This window comes from Megascapheus bottae, chromosome 16 (genome assembly GCF_031878675.1).
Source record: "Megascapheus bottae isolate mThoBot1 chromosome 16, mThoBot2.hap1, whole genome shotgun sequence".
Lineage (NCBI taxonomy): Eukaryota > Metazoa > Chordata > Mammalia > Rodentia > Geomyidae > Megascapheus > Megascapheus bottae.
Window position 1 is genome coordinate 38396495 of NC_143524.1, and position 20680 is coordinate 38417174.

Consider the following 20680-nt stretch of genomic DNA (forward strand, 5'->3'; position numbering starts at 1 on the left):
CAAGAAGCTGCAAGTTATCAATACACAATGACTCCATTGTATAAAGCAAGTAATGCTGTATTATCTGGAGTGAGATTAATCATTTAGTAAGTGACAGAACAGGAACTCCTGGCCCACTTCCTTATTTCACAAAGAATCAGTAAACAATACTTCTACAAGTCATTACTGCTATTCTTGGTAATCAATGAGATTACAGATCCCTCTCTTCTAATATTTTCTACCACCCCAACACCAGAGAGGAAATTTTTTCCTTCCCCTGCTAAAAGGATTTAATATACTAATTTCAGAATACATGGTTGATGCATGCTTTCATATGACTACAGTCATCAGGTATAATTTCCAGATAGTTATTCTACTCCTTTTTCTCTATTTCACAGCTATTTATTATTATTATTATTATTATTATTATTATTATTATTATTATTATTGTTGGTCCGGGGCTTGAAGTCTGGGCTTGGGTATTGTCCGTGAGGTTTTTAATTCCAGGCTTCCACTCTACTCCTTGAGCCTCATTACCATTTCCCATTTTCTAGTGGTTAATTGGAGATAAGAGTCTCACAGTCTTTAGTGCCTGGGCTGGCTTTGAACCGTTATCCTCAGTCAGATCTCAGCCTCCTGAGTAGTTAAGTACAGTGTGAGCCACCACCCCTGGCATTTTGTATTAATTCCAATGAATTACAAAACCCAGAAGGAAGAAAAGAAGAGAATACATATCTATTCCTATTAGAACATCAATTAGAGCTTTATTCTTTTTTTCCAGTCCTGGGGCTTGAACTCAGGGCCTCAGCACTGGTCTTGGGCTTCCTCAAGGCTGGAATTCTACCACTTGAGCCGAACCACCACTTCCAGCTTTTTCTATGTATGTGGTACCGAAGAATTGAACCCAGGTTTTCACTCATGCTAGGCTAGCACTCTACCACTAGGCCAAACTCCTGGCCTGTACAAACTTGTGGCCTGTAGGTTTTAATTTTTTAATGTTATTGTATTATAGGTCTTTAGAGTAATAAGAGCCCCCAATAATCTGAAATATCAACCTATAAGGAAAAGAATAAAATGCCTTATAAGCCACATTTTACATAATTAAGGTCAGCTTTCTAACTAGAAGGATTTATCAGTTATAATATTGAGCAATTTCCAAGTATACCATATATTATCATCAATTGTAGTCATCACTATGCACAATAGGTCTACAGAATTTCCTCCTGCAGCCTAACTAGAATTTCACACCCTTTGACCAACATCTCCCCACATGGAGTGCTTTGACTAGAAAATAATTTAGCACTCAAGACTACAGGAACTGTTGTTTTTATGCTACAGTCTAACAAACAGGTGGAAGGAAAAATTAAAGGACTACAATCTCTGAGCAGATAAATAATTCTTATTATTCTTCAACCAACATTTTGCCTAAATATTTTTGAATATTTCAATCAGTTATTAAAAATGAGAAAAGAATGAGGAGCCAGTGGCTCATGCCTATAATCCTAGCTACTCAGGTGTCTGAGATCTGAGGACTGCAGTTCAAAGCCATCCCTTACAGGAAAGTTCAGGAGATTCTTATCTCCAATTAACCATCAAACCGTTGGAATTGGATCTATGGTTCAAGTAGTACTAGCCTGAGCAAAAGAGCTCACGAACAGTATCCACGATCTGAGTACAAGAATCAAAATAGACATAAAAGACAGAGAGACAGACAGAGAGATACAAAGACAGAGACAAACAGATAAGATAGACAGAGACAGAGACAAAGAGGAATAGAGATAGGGGAGGGAGGTGGGAAGAAAAAGTAGCCAGGTGCCAGCAACTCATGCCTATATTCCAAGCTATTTCAGAAAGTTGATTGAGGTTCTCAGTTTGAAGCTAAGCTGAGTTGAAAAGTCTGTTAGATTTTATTACCAATTAACCAGCAAAATGCCTAACTAGAGACATGGCTCAAACAGTACAGTACCTGGTCCTAAGCAAGAAAGCCTAGCAAGCTCAAGGGCCTGAGTTCAAGCCCCCATACTGTCTTCTTATTGCCTTGAGGAATTACTCAATGAAATGATAACAAAATATATGTTTTTTTGTTTTGCCAGTCCTGGGGCTTGAATTCAGGACTGGGCACTGTCCCTAAGCTTCTTTTATTCAAGCCTAATGCTCTTGAGCCACAGTGACATTCCCAGTCTTTTCTGTTTTTGTGGTACTGAGGAATTGAACCCAGGACTTCCTGCATGTAAGGCAAGCACTCTACCACTAAGCCACATTCCCAGCCAAAACCTGTTTTAGAAAAACCTACTATCTTTTTTTTTGCCAGTCCTGGGCTTGAGCTTAGGGCTTGAGCACTGTCCTTGGACTTTCTCAAGGCCAGCACTCTACCACTTGAGCCTCAGCACCACTTCCAGCTTTTTTGCTACGTATGTGGGGTACCGAGGAATCGAACCCGGGTCTTCATGCATGCTAGGCAAGCACTCTACCACTAGGCCAAACTCCTGGCCCCAAACCTACTTTCTTTTACCCAATTTCTTTTCTTTTCTTTTTTGCCAATCCTGGGGCTTGAACTCAGGGCCTAGGCACTGTCCTTGGATTTACTCGAGGCTAGAGCTCTACTACTTGAGCCACAGCATCACTTCTGGCTTTTTCTATATATGTGGTACCCACATATATAAAATCGAACCCATGTCTTCATGTATGCTAGTCAAGCACTCTACTACTAGGCCAAACGCCTGGCCCCTTTTACCCATTTATGCTTTATTAAATGTAATCTTCTAAAATACTTTCTTCAAGAGCTTTTTCTTCCTATAAAACGAGCAACAGTACAGGAATTGTCTCTCACAATATACGTAACAGCATTTAAATCAATGAAGGGTTATTTGGAGCACTGTTCTGCTCTATAATTAAGACCAGCATCATTAAGGAATCTAAATTTTCTACTCCAGTCTCATCCTCTAGGCTTCTCTCAATATCTCCAAATATTATTTTTCTTCCTCCAACTTGTGGGCCTTGTGAACATGCCAGTCCCTCTACTTGGCCAGTTTCTTGCCCTTGTCCTCTGCTATCCTTCTCTAAGCCTGTTTTCTTCACCAACTTAACACAATTTTACTTTTATTTTTCCAAAAGCAGTTTTACAGGGAAACCTTTCCCCACTAATCTTCTAACAACCTTGATGGAACACTTAACTGTAATTTACATTTGTGTGATTATATCAACCAAGCTTCATGATTTGAGAAAAGCTCACGGATAATAAATTATGTGCCTCATTTGAGCCTCAAACTCAGAAACAGATAGAATAGATAAAACTTACCTGGAGGAGGTTCAAAGAAGGCTTCCTGCTCTTCCTCGATGGGCTCTGTGTCATTGTGGGCTGTCCGTTTGTGCATGGCCAGCGTGGAGATCTGTTTGTATGTCTTCCCACAGTGGTTACAGTTGTATGGTTTGGAGTGAGTGTGAACAACGTGGTGTTTATACAAACTGGAATATTCTGTAAATCTTTTGTCACACCCAGGAACTGTACAAACATATGGCTTTTCTCCTAGATAAGAACATATGAAAAAAAGTCACCTTCTACATAGGCAGATAGTTATACCTGAGGAAGCACTAGACACCTAAAAAAACTAGTTGACCAATCTGGCTTGGGGTGTGAGAGTATTTGCCTGGTTTATGTGGGAGGCCAAATTCAATCCCCAGCACTGAGGGAGGGCAAGGAGAGAAGAAATAAATAAATAAAAACAACAACAATAAGGATCCAGGAGTGTGGCCTAGTTGAAGTGTGCTTGCCTAGCGTGTACAAAATCCTGGGTTTGATTCCTTGGTACTACATACACAGAAAAAAACAGAAGTGATGCTCTGGTTCAAGAAGTAGAAAGCTCAAGGACAGTGCCTAGGCCCTGAGTTCAAAACTCAAGGCTAGTAAAAACAAAAATAGAAACAAAATACAAATGAATGCTCATAACAGTATTACTAATAATAGGAAATAAACTGATAAACATACATGTAATAATATTGAATAATATATGGAAAAATATTGAATAATTGAAAAAGAACAAAATGAGCCGGACACTGTTGGCTCACATCTATTATTCCGTAACCTCAGAGAACTGAGATCTGAAGACTAAGGCTGAAGTTAGCCTGGGCAGGAATGTCTGTCTATGAGACTCTTATCTTCAATTAACTATAAAAAAACCAGAAGTAGAGCTATGGCTCAAGTAGAAAGCTAGCTAGCCTTTAGCAAAAAAGTTCAGGGACAGCCCCCAGGCCATGAATCAAGACCCAGTATCTGCAAAAAGAATAAAATGTGGGGCAGGTGGTATGTAGTTTAATAGCAAAGTACTTGCTTAGTGTATACAAGGTCCTGAGTTTGATTCCTAGTATAGTGATAAACAAAAAGAAACAAAAAGAGATGGGGGGGGGGAGGAGGAAAAGGGAGGGAAGGGAAGAGGAGGGGATGAAGGGACTAGGAGGAAGAGGAGGAGGACCAGGAGAAAGGAGGGGAGGGGAAGGGAGGGGAAAGGAGCCATGACATGACTGAATCTCAAAAACATACTGCCAGGCATGGTGTATCAGCATTCAGCTTTGAGTTTGAGGCTATCCTTGGCTACACAGTGATACTAAGTTTCTAAACATATACAAACAAAGAAACTCACTGTACTAAGCTTGGCTTTCCTATAAAATCTTGTATGCTGTATCTCCCCAGATAGACAGTTCTTGACAATATCTTACCTGCCTCTATATCTCTAATGTCTGGCATTAAGCCCATAAAAGATAATCAATGATTGTAAAATAAATGAACATATGAATGTTAAACAGTAATTATTAAAATTATGAAAAATTTTAAGGATTGCTTAACCTCTTTCCACCATGTCATGTTTTAGGAAGGACGGAATAGATTTGCTGGAAATGTATTCTGAAAGAGGCAGGAGTTGAATTGAGACCGGAAAGACAAAAAGATGTATGGCAGTTACCTGTGTGTATCCTCACGTGGTTTTTATAATTGGTTGCACTGGCAAATGCCCTTCCACATCCTGGTTCTGTGCAATAATAGGGTCTTTCTCCTGTATGTGTCCTAATGTGCACTTTCCTGATATTTGATGTTGTAAAGGACCGACCACAGCCTTCAATGGGACACTTAAAGGGTCTTTCTCCTGAAAATATAAAATAGAATAAATCAAATGGTACAAAATACATAGAAAATTGAAAGGTGTTATTCTTCACTTCTGCCTAGGCTCATGCTCAAGTCTACACTTTTTGTGTTGAGGCTCCCTTTCAGGCATTTCTTCTCTCTTTTTTCTGCAAAAAGCATCTTCCACTACAAACTTAGAATTTCATAAAAAAACCTCAATAGTATTCAAAACTTATCAGCAACTGCATGATAGAATCATCTAGGTAAGCATAACATACACCGAGCTGAGGAAAGGAGAGAAAGAAACAAAGGAAAGAAAAATTATTAAGTGAGGAAATCTCCAGGATCTCCTAAAAGCTTATTTATTCTATATTACCTAAAAGAAATATACTTTTGGTCTTTTTTATAATCTTTTGCCTTGACAGAATATATATCAAAATACCTGCCGAACAAGTTACTATACTCATAAAAGCTTATGAAACATTAATCTGCTAATCATATTACGTTCCTTTATATTTGCACATAACCTTGGAACCCAAAAGCTTTTAAACCGTTAGGCAAGAAATGGCCTTTCCTTTTGATATCTATGTGTACTTTTCTTGAATGAGCTCAAATTAAACAACTTCTAGGGAGAAAAGCCCCTTTCTACACACCCACACACCACAGATACACACAAAATGTCTATATATGACATCCTATTTTCATTAGTACCTGTATGGGTTCTGATATGTTTCTGTAAATCTCCTGAAGTTTTGAAAGATTTAGTACAATTATCTTCTGAACATCGATATGGCTTTTCTCCGGTATGAGTTCTAAAATGACTTTTTAATCCATAACCTTTAAGGGAAATTTAAGAAAATTAATTAATATTTCTCTAAATAAGCACATTGAGATAAAGTAGTTAAAAATATAGCAGAGCTGGGCACTTATAATCCAAGCTACTCAGGAGGCTGAGTTTTTGTTTTGTTTTGTTTTTTGTCAGTCGTGAGGCTAGAACTCTGGGCCTGTGTGCTGTCCCTTAGCTCAAGGCTACCGCCTTACCCCTTGAGCCACAGTACCACTTCCTGTTTTCTACTGGTTAATTGGAAATAAGAGTCTCACCATCTTTAGTGCCTGGGCTGGCTTTCAACCAGTATTCTCAGATCTCAGCCTTTTGAGTAGCTAGGATTACAACCGTGAGCCACTGCGTCTGGCTCAGGAGGCTGAGATCTGAAAAGATGCTGTTCAGAGTCAGCCTGGACAGACAAATCGAAGAAACTGGTTTTTGTTTTTTTTTTTTTGCTTGAATTCAGGGCTTGGGCACTGTTCCTGAGCTTTTCTGCTCAAAGTTAGTAGTCTTCCAATTTGAGTCAAGCACTTCCTGATTTCTGGTGGTTATACGGATTTCATAGACTTTTTTTTTCTACCTCGCGGACTTTGTACCTGGATCCTTGCCTCTCAGCCACGGGAGTAGCTTGTATTAGAGATGTGAGCTATCAGCATCTGGTTCACGAGACTAATATATCTGTTAAAAAGTTGGATGTGGAGCTGGACAAGGTGGCTCACTCCTGTAATCCTAGATACTCAGGATGCCAAGATCTGAGGACCGTGGTTCAAAGACAGCCCTGGCTGTCTCCTGGCTGGAGACTCTTATCTCCAATTAATCATTGCAAAACGTGAAATGGGGCTCTGGCTCAAGGGTAGGGCGGTAGCCTTGAGCTGAAGAGCTCAGGAACAGCACCCAGGCCAGAGTTCAAGCCCCATGACCCACCCCCCCCCCCCGCCCAAAAGTTGGATGTGGCCAGATTCGATTGCTTATGCCTGTAATTCAGAGCTACCCAGGAGGCTGAGATTGGAGGATTGCAGTTCAATGCTAGCTGGGCACTAAAACTTTGTGAGACTCTTATCTCCAATTAATCACCAGAAAACTAGAAAGTGGCATGGTGGTTTCAAGGGTTAGGGTGGTAGCTTTGAGCTAAAGAGCTCAGGGACACTGCCCAGGCCTAGTTCAAGCCCCATGACCCACAAAAAAATAAAATTAAATTAAAAAATTATGTTACCTGTTGCAAATGCTTTCCCACAGCCTGCATGCTCACACTGATAAGGCCGATCTCCTGTATGTGACCTCTCATGGACCTGTTAATAAAATATAAGCACAATTATATTTTCTTTATACACTCTTAGGGTAAGATGATCTCAACACAAAACTACTTTTTTCTCTCACTGATGCATGGTTTGGGTTTTTGTTTTTGCCAGAATCAGGGTTTGAACTCAGGGCCCAATATTCAACTTGATGGTGCTCTACCACTTAAGCCATGTCTTCAGCTTTGCTTTTTCACTGGTTATTTTGGAGAAGTTTGGCAAAAAGCTGTGACCAAGATGGCTTCAAACTTTTATCCCATAGATCTCAGTTTCTAGAATAGCTAGGAATATAGGCATGTGCAATCAGTGGTTGTCTTACTATTTTTTTATTTTTTAAAGACAGCCAGCACCAGTGGCTCATGTCTATACTAGATACTGTGAAGTCTTAGATCTAAGGATCAACAACAATCAAAAACAGCCAGGAGCTGGTGGCTCAGGAGGGTGCTATCTGAAGATCCTGGTTCAAAGTCAGCTAGGGCAAGAAAGTCCATGAAACTCGTATGTACAACACCAAAAATTCAGAGGTAGCAGCCAGGAGTTTGACTTACTAGTAAGAGTGTTTGCCTGGCATGCACGAAGACCCAGGTTTAATTCCTCGATACCACATACATTGCTCAGGCCCTGGTTTAAGCCCCAGGACTGGCAAAAAAGAAAGTTCAAAATCAGCCCTGCCAAGGAAGCCTTGAGTTCAACTCCCCCACAAAAAACAGCACAAAAATAAACAAACAAAACAACAACAACAGAAGATAACCTTTTCATAAAACTATACGTCTAAATGGTATATATTACAAAGGACTCCTTTTATATTAGCAACAGAAACATTGAGGTTTGAGAGTTTCCAGAATGGCCAAAAGTACAATAAACTATAGAAAACTAGAAAGAGAGTGCAGGGAAACAGTACTCAAAGTAAGTTAAAGTATAGAAACTGCAGTAGGTACCTCAAGCTACAGCAAGGCTCCACCACTGCCTACAGGTACCCTTTCTAAGCCTCAAAGTCCTCTCTGTAGACACATAATAGGATTTATGAAGGGAATCTATTGTAACAAATTAGTATTTTTTTTTCTTTTGTCAGTCCTGGGGCTTGAACTTAGGGTCTGGGCTGTGTCCCGGAGCCTCTCTGTGCTCAAGGCTAGTGTTCTACCACTTGAGCCACAATTCCACTTTTGGCTTTTTCTGAATAGTTTATTGGAGTTGAGTCTCATGGAGGGGCCGGGAGTTTAGCCTAGTGGTAGAGTGCTTGCCTAGTATGCACGGGTTCAATTCCTCATACCACATACATAGAAAAAGACCAGATGTGGTGCTGAGGCTCAAGTGGTAGAGTGTTAGCCTTGAGAAAAAGAAACCAAGGACAGTGCTCAGGCCCTGAGTCCAAGCCCAGGACGGGCAAAAAAAAAAAAAGAGTCTCATGGACTTTTCTACCCCAGTTGGCATGGAACTGTGATCCTCAGATCTCAGCCCCCTGAGTAGCTAGGATTAAAGGTGTGTGCCATCAGTGCATGCTAAAATGAGTAATCTTGAGAGTATCCAACAATCACTGAACATTTCATGCATGTCATTTCACTCTGTTTAGTGCTTTACATGGACCTTACATATTAACTTGTTTATTTCTCACAACCACTCTATAGGGATTCAGTTTCATAGATGGAGAAAATGTACCTAGAGGCTAGTAAACATGCCAAAATTATACACTGACATGTGAGGGAGATAGGCTCTCAGGTTATTACTCCAAAGTTGCTATATTTATACTTCCTGACACATTATAAATAAACCTTTAAACCTAAGAGTTGAGAGTTGATCTCCTCTATTGCTTTCTATTGTAACTAAAATAAAAATATTTGATCCAAATATTTGAAAAGTATTGAGGAAGTGAACCTGGGGCTTTGGGCATAGTAGGGAGCTGTTCTATCATTGAGCCACGTCTTAAGCTATAAGACAAATTAACACCAACTTTTTTTGTGGGAGAGAGCTAGGCTGCGTCCCTATTGTTCTGGCACCATCTTGCTTCCTCAACACCAACTTTGCTAGATTCCAGAGAGTCACTGTTAAGACAATAATTAAAAATATCTTTGAAGGGCCCAGAGTTTGGCCTAGTGGTAGAGTGCCTGCCTACCATGTATGAAGACCAGGTTCGATTCCTCAGTAACACATACATAGAAAAAAGCTGGAAGTGGTGCTGAGGCTCAAGTGGTAGAGCTCTAAACTTGAGAAAGCCCAAGGACAGTGCTCAGGCCCTGAGCTCAAGCCCGGAACTGGCAAAATAAACAAACAAACAAACCAAATCTGTTAAATAATTATATGATTTTCTGACTTGAAATTTATTGAATACATACATAATCTACCATGTGCCAAACAGGATTCTAGAATGAGGGATATACAAATAAATATAGTCTGGCGCAGTGGCTCACGTCTACAGGCGTGTAATCCTAGCTACTCAGGAGGCTGAGATGAGGATCGTGGTTCAAAGCCAGCCCAAAGTACTAAACAACATGAGAGACTCATCACCAATTAATCACCAGAAAACCAGAAGTGGCTCTGTGGCTCAAGGGGTAGGGTGTTAGCCTTGAACTAAAGAGCTTGAGGACAACTCCCAGACCCAGAGTTCAAGTCCCATGATGGACAAAAAAAAAAAAGAATATAGCATGCTATAATGTATGTGTGTGCACACATACATAGTCAGGCGCCAGTAGCTTACCACTGTAATCCTAGCTAGTCAGGAGGTTGAGATCTGAGGATCGTGGTTCAAAGCTAGCCCTGGCACAAAAGGACCTGAGACTCTTATCTTCAAATAACCTCTAGAAAACCAGAAGTGGCACTATGGCTCAAAATGATAGAGTGCTAGCCTTGAGCAAAAGAGGTCAGGGACAATGGTCAGACCCTGAATTCAAGCCCCACAATCAACAACAAAAAAATGTGATCTATATATATGGGGCTGAGAGTTTAGCCTAGTGCCTTACCATGTACAAAGCTCAATTCCTTAGTACTGTGGCTCAACTGGCAGAGCACTGGGCTTGAGCAAAAAAAACTAAAGGTATTAGAGAAAGAGAGAATGCTAGAATAAGGGATACCTAAAGAAAATATAGTACAATTATTCAAAAAATAATTCCTAGAATCTACAAAGATGTCAGTGTATCTGAAAGTAAATATATACCTACCTTTTTTTGTGTGTGTGCCAGTATTAGGGCCTGAACTGAGGGCCTGAACATTGTCCCTTAGCTTTTTTTGGCTCAAGGCTCTACCAGTATCATAAGTGGGAAAAAAACAGTAGTCCTTTGAGCACTATAAGCATATCATGTTGTAGTTAATGTGCTGCAATATATAGTATATTAAAAATTGTATCTTATAACTAGATAAAATATTTCTCTTACATATACCTTAAGATGATGAGCTGTTGTATATAATTTTCCACACCCCTCATATTGACATCGAAACGCCTTTTCTCCACTCTGTTGAGGTTTAGCAGTTACTCTTGTTGCATGCCCTTGTAAGACAATCTAGATAAAATAAAAAGTATGATTTGTACAAGCCCACAACCGACAAAAAAAAAAGTATGATTTGAAGTTTGAAATTACATAGAAATAAAGTAGACAGAATTACTATCTTCACAACAAAATAAAAGATAAAACTGTAATTTGAGTTCTAGATGTGGGTCATCACTAAAAGTCTCCAATGCTAAGTCAGGTCTTTCCTATTGCATGGTGGAAGTCAGCCCTCTAGAACAGTCATCAGCATTGCTGGGAGTCAAAGGAATGCACAGCTCAAGCTTACAAACCTATTTCCATTCTTTTAGAAAACCTGTACTGTACTCAGATATTCTGAGACATATTAGGAATATCTAGGCTGTGCTTGTTTTTTAAGGGCATGAATACTAAAAGCAATGTAGGAAGCATTTTTAATTTCAAATGCAATAAAAATAAAGGCAATAAGTTATGAGTCACCTGTAAAAGGTATTATAATCTATATGCTCCCAGTCTGTACTTTTTTTTTTTTTTTTTTTTTTGCCAGTCCTGGGCTTGAGCTCAGGGCCTGAGCACTGTCCTTGGGTTTTCTCAAGGCTAGAGCTCTACCACTTGAGCCTCAGCACCACTTCCGGCTTTTTTCTATGTATGTGGTATCGAGGAATCAAACCCGGGTCTTCATGCATGCTAGGCAAGTACTTTAACCACTAGGCCAAACTCCCGGCCCCTCCCAGTCTGTACTTTTATATACATTTTTTTTTCTTGGCCGGCACAGTGACTCACGCCTAACTACACAGGAGGCTGAGATCTGAGGATCAAGGTTCAAAGCCAGCCTAGCACAAAAGGACCTGAGACTCTTATCTCCAATTAACCTCTAGAAAATAGGAAGTGGGGCTTGGCTCAAGGGTAGGTAGCCTTGAGCTGAAGAGCTCAGGAACAGTGCCCAGGCCTAGTTCAAGTCCCACGACCAACCAAAAAAAAAAAAAAAAAATTAAGGGCCGGGAGCATAGCTTAGTGGTAGAATGCTTGCCAAGCATGCATGAAGCCATGAGTTCAATTCTTCAGAACCACATACACAGAAAAGGCCAGACGTGGCACTGTGGCTCAAGTTGTAGAGCATTAGCCTTGAACAAAAAGTGTCCAAGGACAGTGCCCAGGACTCCCCTCACCCCACAAAAAAAAAAAAACGAAAAAGTTTGTTTGGGGCTGGGAATTTGGCCTAGTGGTAAGAATACTTGCCTAGCATGCATGAAGACTGGGGTTCGATTCCTAGGTACTATATACATAGAAAAAATGCTCGAAGTGGTGCTGTGTCTCAAGTGGTAGAGCTCTAGCCTTGAAGCAAAAGAAAGCTCAAGGACTCAGGCCCTGAGTTCAAGCCCCAGGACTAGCAATAAATAAATAAATTAAATTAAAGACACTTATATTAAAACCAATATTAAAAAACACAAAACATAACTGTAAAAGAACAAAAACCCTCCAGCTTTACATACCTGCATTTTTTTCTCTTGCTCATTTTCTCCAATTATTCCAGTACCTGTTACACTTTCACTTCCATCAATGGACACCTACAGGAATAAAAGAAAATGTAAAAATACATGAGGATGGAACCCAGTGTTTCATGCACTCTAGGTAAGCATTCTACCACTGAGTTATACCCTTTTCCTTCAAAGATCTTTATGAGACATACATGTTGAGTACAATAAGAAAAAAATAAACAACAACAAAAAAATGACCATCATCCTCCCTTCACATTATTGTTATTTAATCTTTCTGAATCTCCACCCCTATCCTCTATTTTGATAGTATTAGGAATAAACTCAGGCCTTGCACTTACAAGACAGGTGCTCTACCATCTGAGCCAGGCTTCTAGTTCCTTTTTTCTTTCTTTCTTGGTTATAAATTATGCCTAATCTGGCCTGGGTTATTTCTACCTGTATTTCCTCACATTCATGGGGATAACTGGCTCATGCCACTAGAGTCAGCCACTGAGTAAGATGGAGTCTCCTTAACTTTCTATACTTAGGCTGTCCTCAAATTACAATTTCTCAATCTCCACTTCTCATATAGCTAGGATGATAAGCTTAAGAAACCATGCATAGCTCCTCAAATTGCTCAAAATATTTTTTTTTTCTTTTTCTCGAGGCTTATACTCTGCCACTTTGAGTCACAGCACCACTTTCAGTTTTTGAGTGGGTAACTGAAAATAAGAGTTTCATTGGAGGGCTGGGAGTTTGGCCTAGTGGTAGAGTACTTGCCTAGTATGCATGAAAATCTGGGTTCAATTCCTCAGTACCACATGCATAGAAAAAGCTAGACGTGGTGCTGTAGCTCAGGTGGTAGAGCTCTAGCCTTGACCTTAACAAAGCCCAAGGACAATGGTCAGGTTCTGAGTTTAAGCCCCAAGGACTCAGAAAAAAAAAAAGAAAAGAAAAGAAAGAGAGTTTCATGGGGACTTTTTTCTTTCCTTTTTTTCTCTCTTTCTCTCTCTCTTTTTTTTCCCCCCAATCCTGAGGCTTGAACTCAGGGCCTAAGGCACTGTCCTTGGGCATTCTTAAGGCTAGCCCTCTACCACTTGAGCCACAGCGCCACACTGGTCTTTTTCTGTATATGTGGCACACAAGAACCCAGGTCTTCGTGCATGCTAGGCAAGCACTCTACCATTAGACCATGCTCCTGGCTCCATCATGTGGACTTTTCTCCCTGGGCTGCTTTTGAACTGTGATCCTCAGATCTGTCTCCTGAGTAGCTAGGACTACAGGTATGAGTCACTACCACTGAGAATTCTACAAGCTTTATGTTGGCATGTCCACATAATGAATACAATGTGTCTTGATCAGCCTCATCCCTCCTCACATGAGGTTTTTCTATGTTGCCAACAATGGCCTTGAATTCTTAAAGTAATAGTCCTACTCTAACATTCCAAGTAATTGGTACTATAAGCACACACAGCCATATCCACCTTAAAGACCAACCATTTTGCCTGGAACGGAGTGCCTATCTGGGATCATGAATTCAAGATACCTCTCAATGCCCTCACCTCAAAAAAAAAAAGTCATCCACTGTTGGCTCAAATCTACAGTGGTTCAAAGCCAGTTCAGGCGGCAAAGTCCACGTGAGTTTTGAGGGGGTCTTTTTTTTCTAGTCCTTGGGGCTTCATGCATGCTAGGCAAGCACTCTACCACTAAGCCACATTCCCAACCCTCCATGAAAATCTTATTTCCAATTAACCATTAAAAAAAAAAAGGGCCAGGAGTTTGGCCTAGTGGATAAAGTGCTTGCCTAGCATGCATGAAGACCCGGGTTCGATTCCTCGGTACCATATACATAGAAAAAAGCCAGAAGTGGTGCTGAGGCTCAAGTGGTAGAGCTCTAGCCTTGAGAAAGTCCAAGGATAGTGCTCAGGCCCTGAGCCTAAGCCCAGGACTGGCAAAAAAAAAAAAAAAAAAAAAAAGCCAGAAGTGCTCAAATGCAACACTTCCGGCCTTTTCTAAGTATGTGGTACCGAGGAATTGAACCCGGGTCTTCGTGCATGCTAGGAAAACACTCTACCACTGGGCCAAACTCCTGGCCCTACACTTCACTTGTTTGGGGAGAGAAGATCTTGCTAATAATGTGTAACTTTTATGTAGCCTAGGTGGCCCTGAGTTTCTTGCCTCAATTTTCTGAATGCTAGGATTAGAGACAAGTATAATCACAGTTGGTTCTCACTTCTAATCTCTCTCTCTCTGTTTCTCTTTTTCTGGTGCCAATCAATGAGCTTGAAATCAGGCCCTATGTGTTACCCTGAGCTTCTTTGCTCAATACTAGAGCTCTACCACTTAATTCACAGCTCTACTTCCTGCTTTTTGGTGGTTAACTGGAGATAATAGTCTCATGGGCTTTCCTGCCTAGGCTGGATTTGAACTGTGATCCTCAGATCTCAGCGTCCCAAGTAGCTAGAATTACAAGAATGAGCCACCAGAGTCAAGGGATGGTTTCTTTCATGCTGCCTGATTTTGATTTTCAATTGCTCATTTCTTGATAAAGCATGCTTTTTTTTTTTTCCTTTCATATAAAACAGGCTTTATCAGTAATGGTTGTAACATTGTAAAATGTCATACCTTTGCTGCATATTGTTCCAAAGCACTGATAGTGTCAGGGTCAATTGTTGCATCCCCAGTATGCAGCCCTGCCACTGTCCCATCAGCTTGAATTGCCAAGATGGTGTCAGACTGTGGAACCTGCACTGCATGATGGATATAAGCTGTGGTGCCATCTTCCAGTTGAACTGCCTGCAGTGCACTCTGGTCATAACTATCTGGGGAAATGGACAAGAAGGGCATTAAATTAAAAGGAAAAGTCTAATAATCTAATACACATTTAACAGACAAATGAACTACTAAGTAGTTACTATGAGGACTGGACCATGTGCCTTGTTTGTATTATTTAATTTAATTCTCACAAACATTCTCTGAAGCTACATTTACCACCTCTACTGTACAAATGGAAATCTGAGGTCTGGGAGCCTAGCATAATGGTAGAGCATTTGCCTAGCATGCAGGACTCTGTTTGATTCCTCAGTACCACATACACAGAAAGAACCTCGGCAGTCTTTGCCTGGACTGCGGACATCCCGGACCCGGTGTGTCTGTCTCTCTTCTTTTTCTTCCTAGTCCTTGTCCCCTATTTCAGGAACCCCAATCTGCGAACCCTGGTTTGCTGCCGGTTGGCCCCGGCAGAGTAGGTAGGATTACAAGCATGAGCCACCGGCACTGGGCGGGGAAATTTTTGTTGATTCAACTCTGGGTCTTATGTTTGGTAGGCAGGCACTCTTTTTCTTGAGCCGTATCTTCAAGCTTTTTTGTTTTATTTTATGAATAAGGTTTATGCCCAGTCCAGCCTGAATCACAATCCTATTTACACTTCAGACACAACTGGGATAACAGGTACACTCCACCACACTCATCTTAATTGGTTGAGATGGGATCATTTACACTTTGACCAAGGACTGGCCTTGAAACTTTTTCCTTTGCATATGTCCTTTCCAAGTAGTTAGGACTGCAAGTGTAAGCTCCCATACCCCGCTAGAAATCAGGAAACTTAAAAATTTAACAAGTAGTCAAAAGCAGTACATACAGAAAATAAGATGTATGACCTCATGTCACTTTATGGTACTCAAACTTGAAATCCCAAAGTCCATAGTGTTTGCTATTCCAAACAGTTCTTGGACAGTTCAGATTGTCAGAAAGTTTTTCCTTAAATAATGCTCAAGTGGGGAGGCAAATGGGGACAAAAACACAAGAAAGGGTAGCGATGTTTGTGAAGTAATTCACCTTCTATTTGGCAAATATAATGTAACCCTTCTATTAATTACAATAAAAAATATATTTTAAAAAATAATGCTCAAATCTGCTGCCTTGTATTTCAAAGAACAAACACTTTAGGAACTAAAGGCATATTTTGTTTTTTCCACATCTATTTCTCCCTAATTATATTCCTGTTTCCAAAGCTATCGTACCTTTAGAAGTATGATGAATAAACGCAGTGGTTCCATCTTCTAACTGCACTGCTTGACCATCTTCTAGACGCAAACTGTCCCCTGCTCAAGAACAAGGCTTACATTTAGATCTCATGTTTGCTAGCAAGTTCCAATTAACTTATTTGTCAACAACCATCACAAGCCATTACATACATCATGACAACTGGCACAAGCTTAATGAGTTTCTGCACATTTAAGCAATTTCAGTAAAGCTGCTTTGAGAAAGTATTTGAAGATAAACAAATTGAGCCATAGCACCACTTCTGGTTTTCTGGTAGTTAATTGGAAATAAAGAGTCTCATGGGGGCCAGGAGCATGGCCTACTGGATGGTGCTCTCTACTGGTACAGTGCTCTCCAAATATGCACAAAGCCCCAGGTTCAATTCCTTAGTACCACATACAAGGAAAAAATAAAAAAGTTGGAAGTGGACCAGGAGTTTGGCCTAGTGGTAGAGTGCTTGCATAGCATGCATGAAGATCCAGGTCGATTCCTTGGTACCACATATTTAAAAAAAAAAGCTGGAAGTGGTGCTGTGGCCCTAGTAGTAGAGTGCTAGCCTTGAGAAATCCCAAGGACAGTGCTCTGTCCCTGAGTTCTAGCTCCAGGACTGGCAAAAAAAAAAAAAAAAAAAAAAGAAAGAGTCGCATGGACTTTTCTGGTACAAGATGGCTTCAAACTGTGATAGATCTCAGCTTCCTGAGTAGCTCGGATTACAGGCATGAGGCACTGGCACCCAGCATTTTCTACTGTCTTTGAATAGAAGTCCTGTTTTTGTTTGTTTGTTTTGTTTTATTTTTAAATGTCTACAGCTGGGTGCTAGTGGCTCCCGTCTACAATTCTAGCTACTCAGGAGGTTGAGATCTGAGAACTGCAGTTCAAAGCCAGTCCAGGAAGAGAAGTCTGTGAGATTTTTTTTTTGGACTGGTCCTGGGGATTGAACTCAGGTTCTGTCCCTGTGTCATTCTATGCTCAAGGCTCTACCACTTGAGCCACAGCACTACTTCCAATTTTTTCTGTTTATATAGTACTTTTTCTGTTATGTAGTTTATGAGGAATCAAACCCAGGGCTTCATGCATGGTAGGCAAGCACTCTACTACTAAGCCAAACTCCCAGCCCATGAGACTCTTATCTCCAGTAAACTAATAAGAAAAAGCCTGAAGTGGTGCTGTGGCTCAGGTGGTAGAGCACTTGCCTTGAGCACAAAAAGGCTCAGGGACAGTGCACAGACCCAGAGTTCAAGCATAAGCCCCAGAAAACACACAAAACAAAACCAATAACCTCGCAGCAGTTGCTCTCCCCTAAAATCATTGCTACTCAGGAGGCTGAGATCTGAGGATCGAGATTCAAAGCCAGCCTAGGCACAAAAGGACCTGAGACTCCAATTAACCTCTAGAAAACAAGGAAGTGGGGTTTGGCTCAAGGGTAGGGTGGTACCCTTGAGCTGAACAGCTCTGGGACAGTGCCTGGGTTGGGTTCAAGCCCCATGACCCACTAAATAAATAAATAAATAAATAGCAAAAAAAAAAAAAAAAAAAAAACCGCTTCCCAAACCAAACATCTACAGATCCTCTCTTAGACTTCCCTTTCAGAAGGAAGATCAGAAATCTGGAGGCAGTAAGTACTAAATGTGAGAATCAAGAGGGTTTCTATGTTGTGTCTTAAACACTTACTACTTTTAGGTATGGGTACATGTTGAACATAGGCAGCAGACCCATCTTCCAATTGAATGACCTGGCCATCAATGAGTCTTCCGTCTGCAACGAAAATGTAAAATCAATAAATTAACACAAATGAAAAATTTAAATTTATACAATTTCAAAATAATATCAACTATAAAAACATACACTACTTAAGCTCATGTTCATCTTGATTCTTCCCTCTATGTTCTGAGGCAATTCAATAACACATCCAGTGATCCTATAGAAAGCAAAAAATCCTCCCTCAGCCATCCTTCCTCCCCTCCCATTTTCAATCACATGAGTTCAAGAGGAAGAGTGGCCCATAACAGTAACCTACATCAGGTTGAACCTCTGAGTATTTTTCAGAACCTCATAGGATTAATGACACTGACCACAGGGAAGCTGGAAGGAGATGTCAGGATATAGGAAGCCAGTTATCATTCTCATCCCTGGTGGGCAGGTAGATCTTGCCTAGGCCTGGTAAGTTTCCATAAAAACAAGGAGTTTTGAGCTAAGTGGTGGCTCACGCCTGTAATCCTAGCTACTCTGGAGACTGAGATCTGAGGGTCAAGGTTCAAAGCCAGACCAAACACAAAAGAACCTGAGAGTCTGATCTCCAATTAACCTCCAGAAAACAGGGAAATGGGGCTTGGCTCAAGGGTAGGGTGGTAGCCTTGAGCTGAAGAGCTCAGGGCCAACGCCCAAGACCAGGGGTAGGGCAGTAGCCTTGAGGTTAAGAGCTTAAGGACAGTGCCCAGGCCAAGTTCATGCGCCATGAACCACCAAAAAAAAAAAAAAAAGGAGTTTTGCCTAGAGCAAACTAAACACCAATTAAGAGACAAATGTCTTCATTCTTTAAAAACCTGAAATAAAAAAGCAAGACTGTTCTTAAGAAAGAGAGAGTTAAGGGCATGGCTCAGTGGTAGAGTGCTTACCTAACAAGGATAAGGCCTTGAGTTCAAATCCTACCATCACCACCATCAAAAAAAAAAAAGCTGGGTGTCAGTGTCTATAAATCCTAGCTGCTCAGCCAGCCAGAGCAGAAAAAATCATCATGAAAAAAGTCTCATCTCTAGGGCTGGGAGTTTGGCCTAGTGCTTGCCTAGCATGCACAAAGACCCGGGTTTGATTCCTCGGTACCACATATATAGAAAAGCCAGAAGGGGTGCTGTGGCCCAAGTGGTAGAGCCCTAGCCTTGAATAAAGTCCAAGGACAGTGCTCAGGCCCTGAGTTCAAGCCCCAGGACTGGCAAAAAAAAAAAAAATCTTATCTCTAATTAATCATTAAAAACAGCTGCAAGTTAAAGCTATGTCAAGTATAGAGTACCAGTTTAAGGAAAAAAGCTAAGGGACATCCCTGAGTCGAATCCTTAATGCGTGCACATACAAAAAAGATAGACAGGCAGACAGGAAGGAAGGAAGGAAGGAAGGAAGGAAGGAAGGAAGGAAGGAAGGAAGGAAGGAAGGAAGGAAGGGAGGGAGGGAGGGAGGGAGGGAGGGAGGGAGGGAAAAGAGAGAGAAAGAAGAGAGAAAGAATAGATCAAACTAACAAAGAAGGAAACTAAGAAGAGGCTAGAAGCCCAGAGGGGCGGCTCAGGCCTGTAATCCTAGCTACTCAGGAGGCTGAGATCTGAGGATTGTGGTTCAAAGCCAGCCCGGACACTAAAGACCATGAGACTTGGAAGTGGCACAAGGGGTAGGGGTAAGGCAGTAGCTTTGAGCTGAAGAACTCAGGGACAGTGCCCAGGGCAGAGTTCAAGCCTGAGAGTGAGAGAGAGAGACAGAGAGAGAAAGAGAGAGAGGGAGAGACACACACACACATACACACACACACACACACGAAAGAAAGAAAGAAAGAAAGAAAGAAAGAAAGAAAGAAAGAAAGAAAGAAAGGAAGAAAATTTAAATTAAAATAATTTTAAATTATCATATACAACATAGCATTTTTAGGGAAAAGTGAAAATGAGGAAAAGTTGATCCTAAATCACTGGTATTAATCCAACTAGTTGTATAAGAAACACATACCTTTAGAATTGTGTTGTATGTAAGCAGTAGAACCATCTGCAAGTGTCACTGCTTGTAAGCTTACACCTTCCATATTTTCTAAATTGTCACCATCTAGTATAAAACATAATTACTTGTTTTAGATAACTATCATACACATATGCTGATTAAATTATTATTATTATTTGTTGTTTTTTATTTTGCCAGTCCTGGGCTTGGGCTCAGGGCCTGAGCCCAAGCCCAGGACTGGCAAAAAAAAAAAAAAAGAAAAGAAAAGAAAAAGAAAAAGAAAATTAGGGGGCTGGGAGTTTGGCCTAGTGGTAGTGTGCTTGTCTAGCATGCACAAAGACCCAGCTTCAATTCCTCATTACCACATACATAGGAAAAACCAGAAGTGCTGGGCGAGGTGGCTCATGCATGTAATTCTAGCTACTCTGGAGGCAGAGATCTGAGGATCAAGGATCAAAGCCTACTCAGGCACAAAAGGACCCTTATCACTAATTAACCTCTAGAAAACAGGAAGTGGGGCTTGGCTTCAGGGTAGGGCGGTAGCCTTGAGTTGAAGAGCTCAAGGACAACACCCAGGCCCAGGGGTAGGGTGGTAACCTTGAGCTACAGAGCCCAGGTGGAGTTCAAGCCCTATGACCCACCAAAAAAAAAAAAAAGAAGAAGAAGAAAACAAAAAAGCCAGAAGTGGTGCTATGGCTCAAATTTTTTTTTGATTGTCCTGGGGTTTGAAAAGTGTCCTTGGACACTTTTGCTCAAACCTAATACTCTGCTACTTGAGCTACAGCACCACTTCCGGC

General features: G+C 40.9%; 1 protein-coding gene across 4 annotated transcripts in view; it reads right to left on the reverse strand.

The window, feature by feature from the left end:
* The window catches only part of Znf143 (zinc finger protein 143), a 39476-nt gene that overhangs the window by 8531 nt on the left and 10265 nt on the right, over nt 1-20680 (reverse strand). For 3 of the 4 annotated variants that reach the window (XM_090348171.1, XM_090348170.1, XM_090348168.1), the window contains exons 3-12: nt 19896-19988; nt 17862-17945; nt 16169-16252; nt 14772-14968; nt 12162-12236; nt 10585-10704; nt 7132-7207; nt 5804-5929; nt 4935-5114; nt 3278-3505 (exon numbers count right to left, since the gene is read on the reverse strand). In XM_090348171.1, the coding sequence (XP_090204297.1) occupies nt 3278-3505; nt 4935-5114; nt 5804-5929; nt 7132-7207; nt 10585-10704; nt 12162-12236; nt 14772-14968; nt 16169-16252; nt 17862-17945; nt 19896-19988 (1263 nt within the window). The remainder of the gene's footprint in view (nt 1-3277; nt 3506-4934; nt 5115-5803; nt 5930-7131; nt 7208-10584; nt 10705-12161; nt 12237-14771; nt 14969-16168; nt 16253-17861; nt 17946-19895; nt 19989-20680) is intronic. The other variant, XM_090348169.1, reaches the window with a different exon arrangement.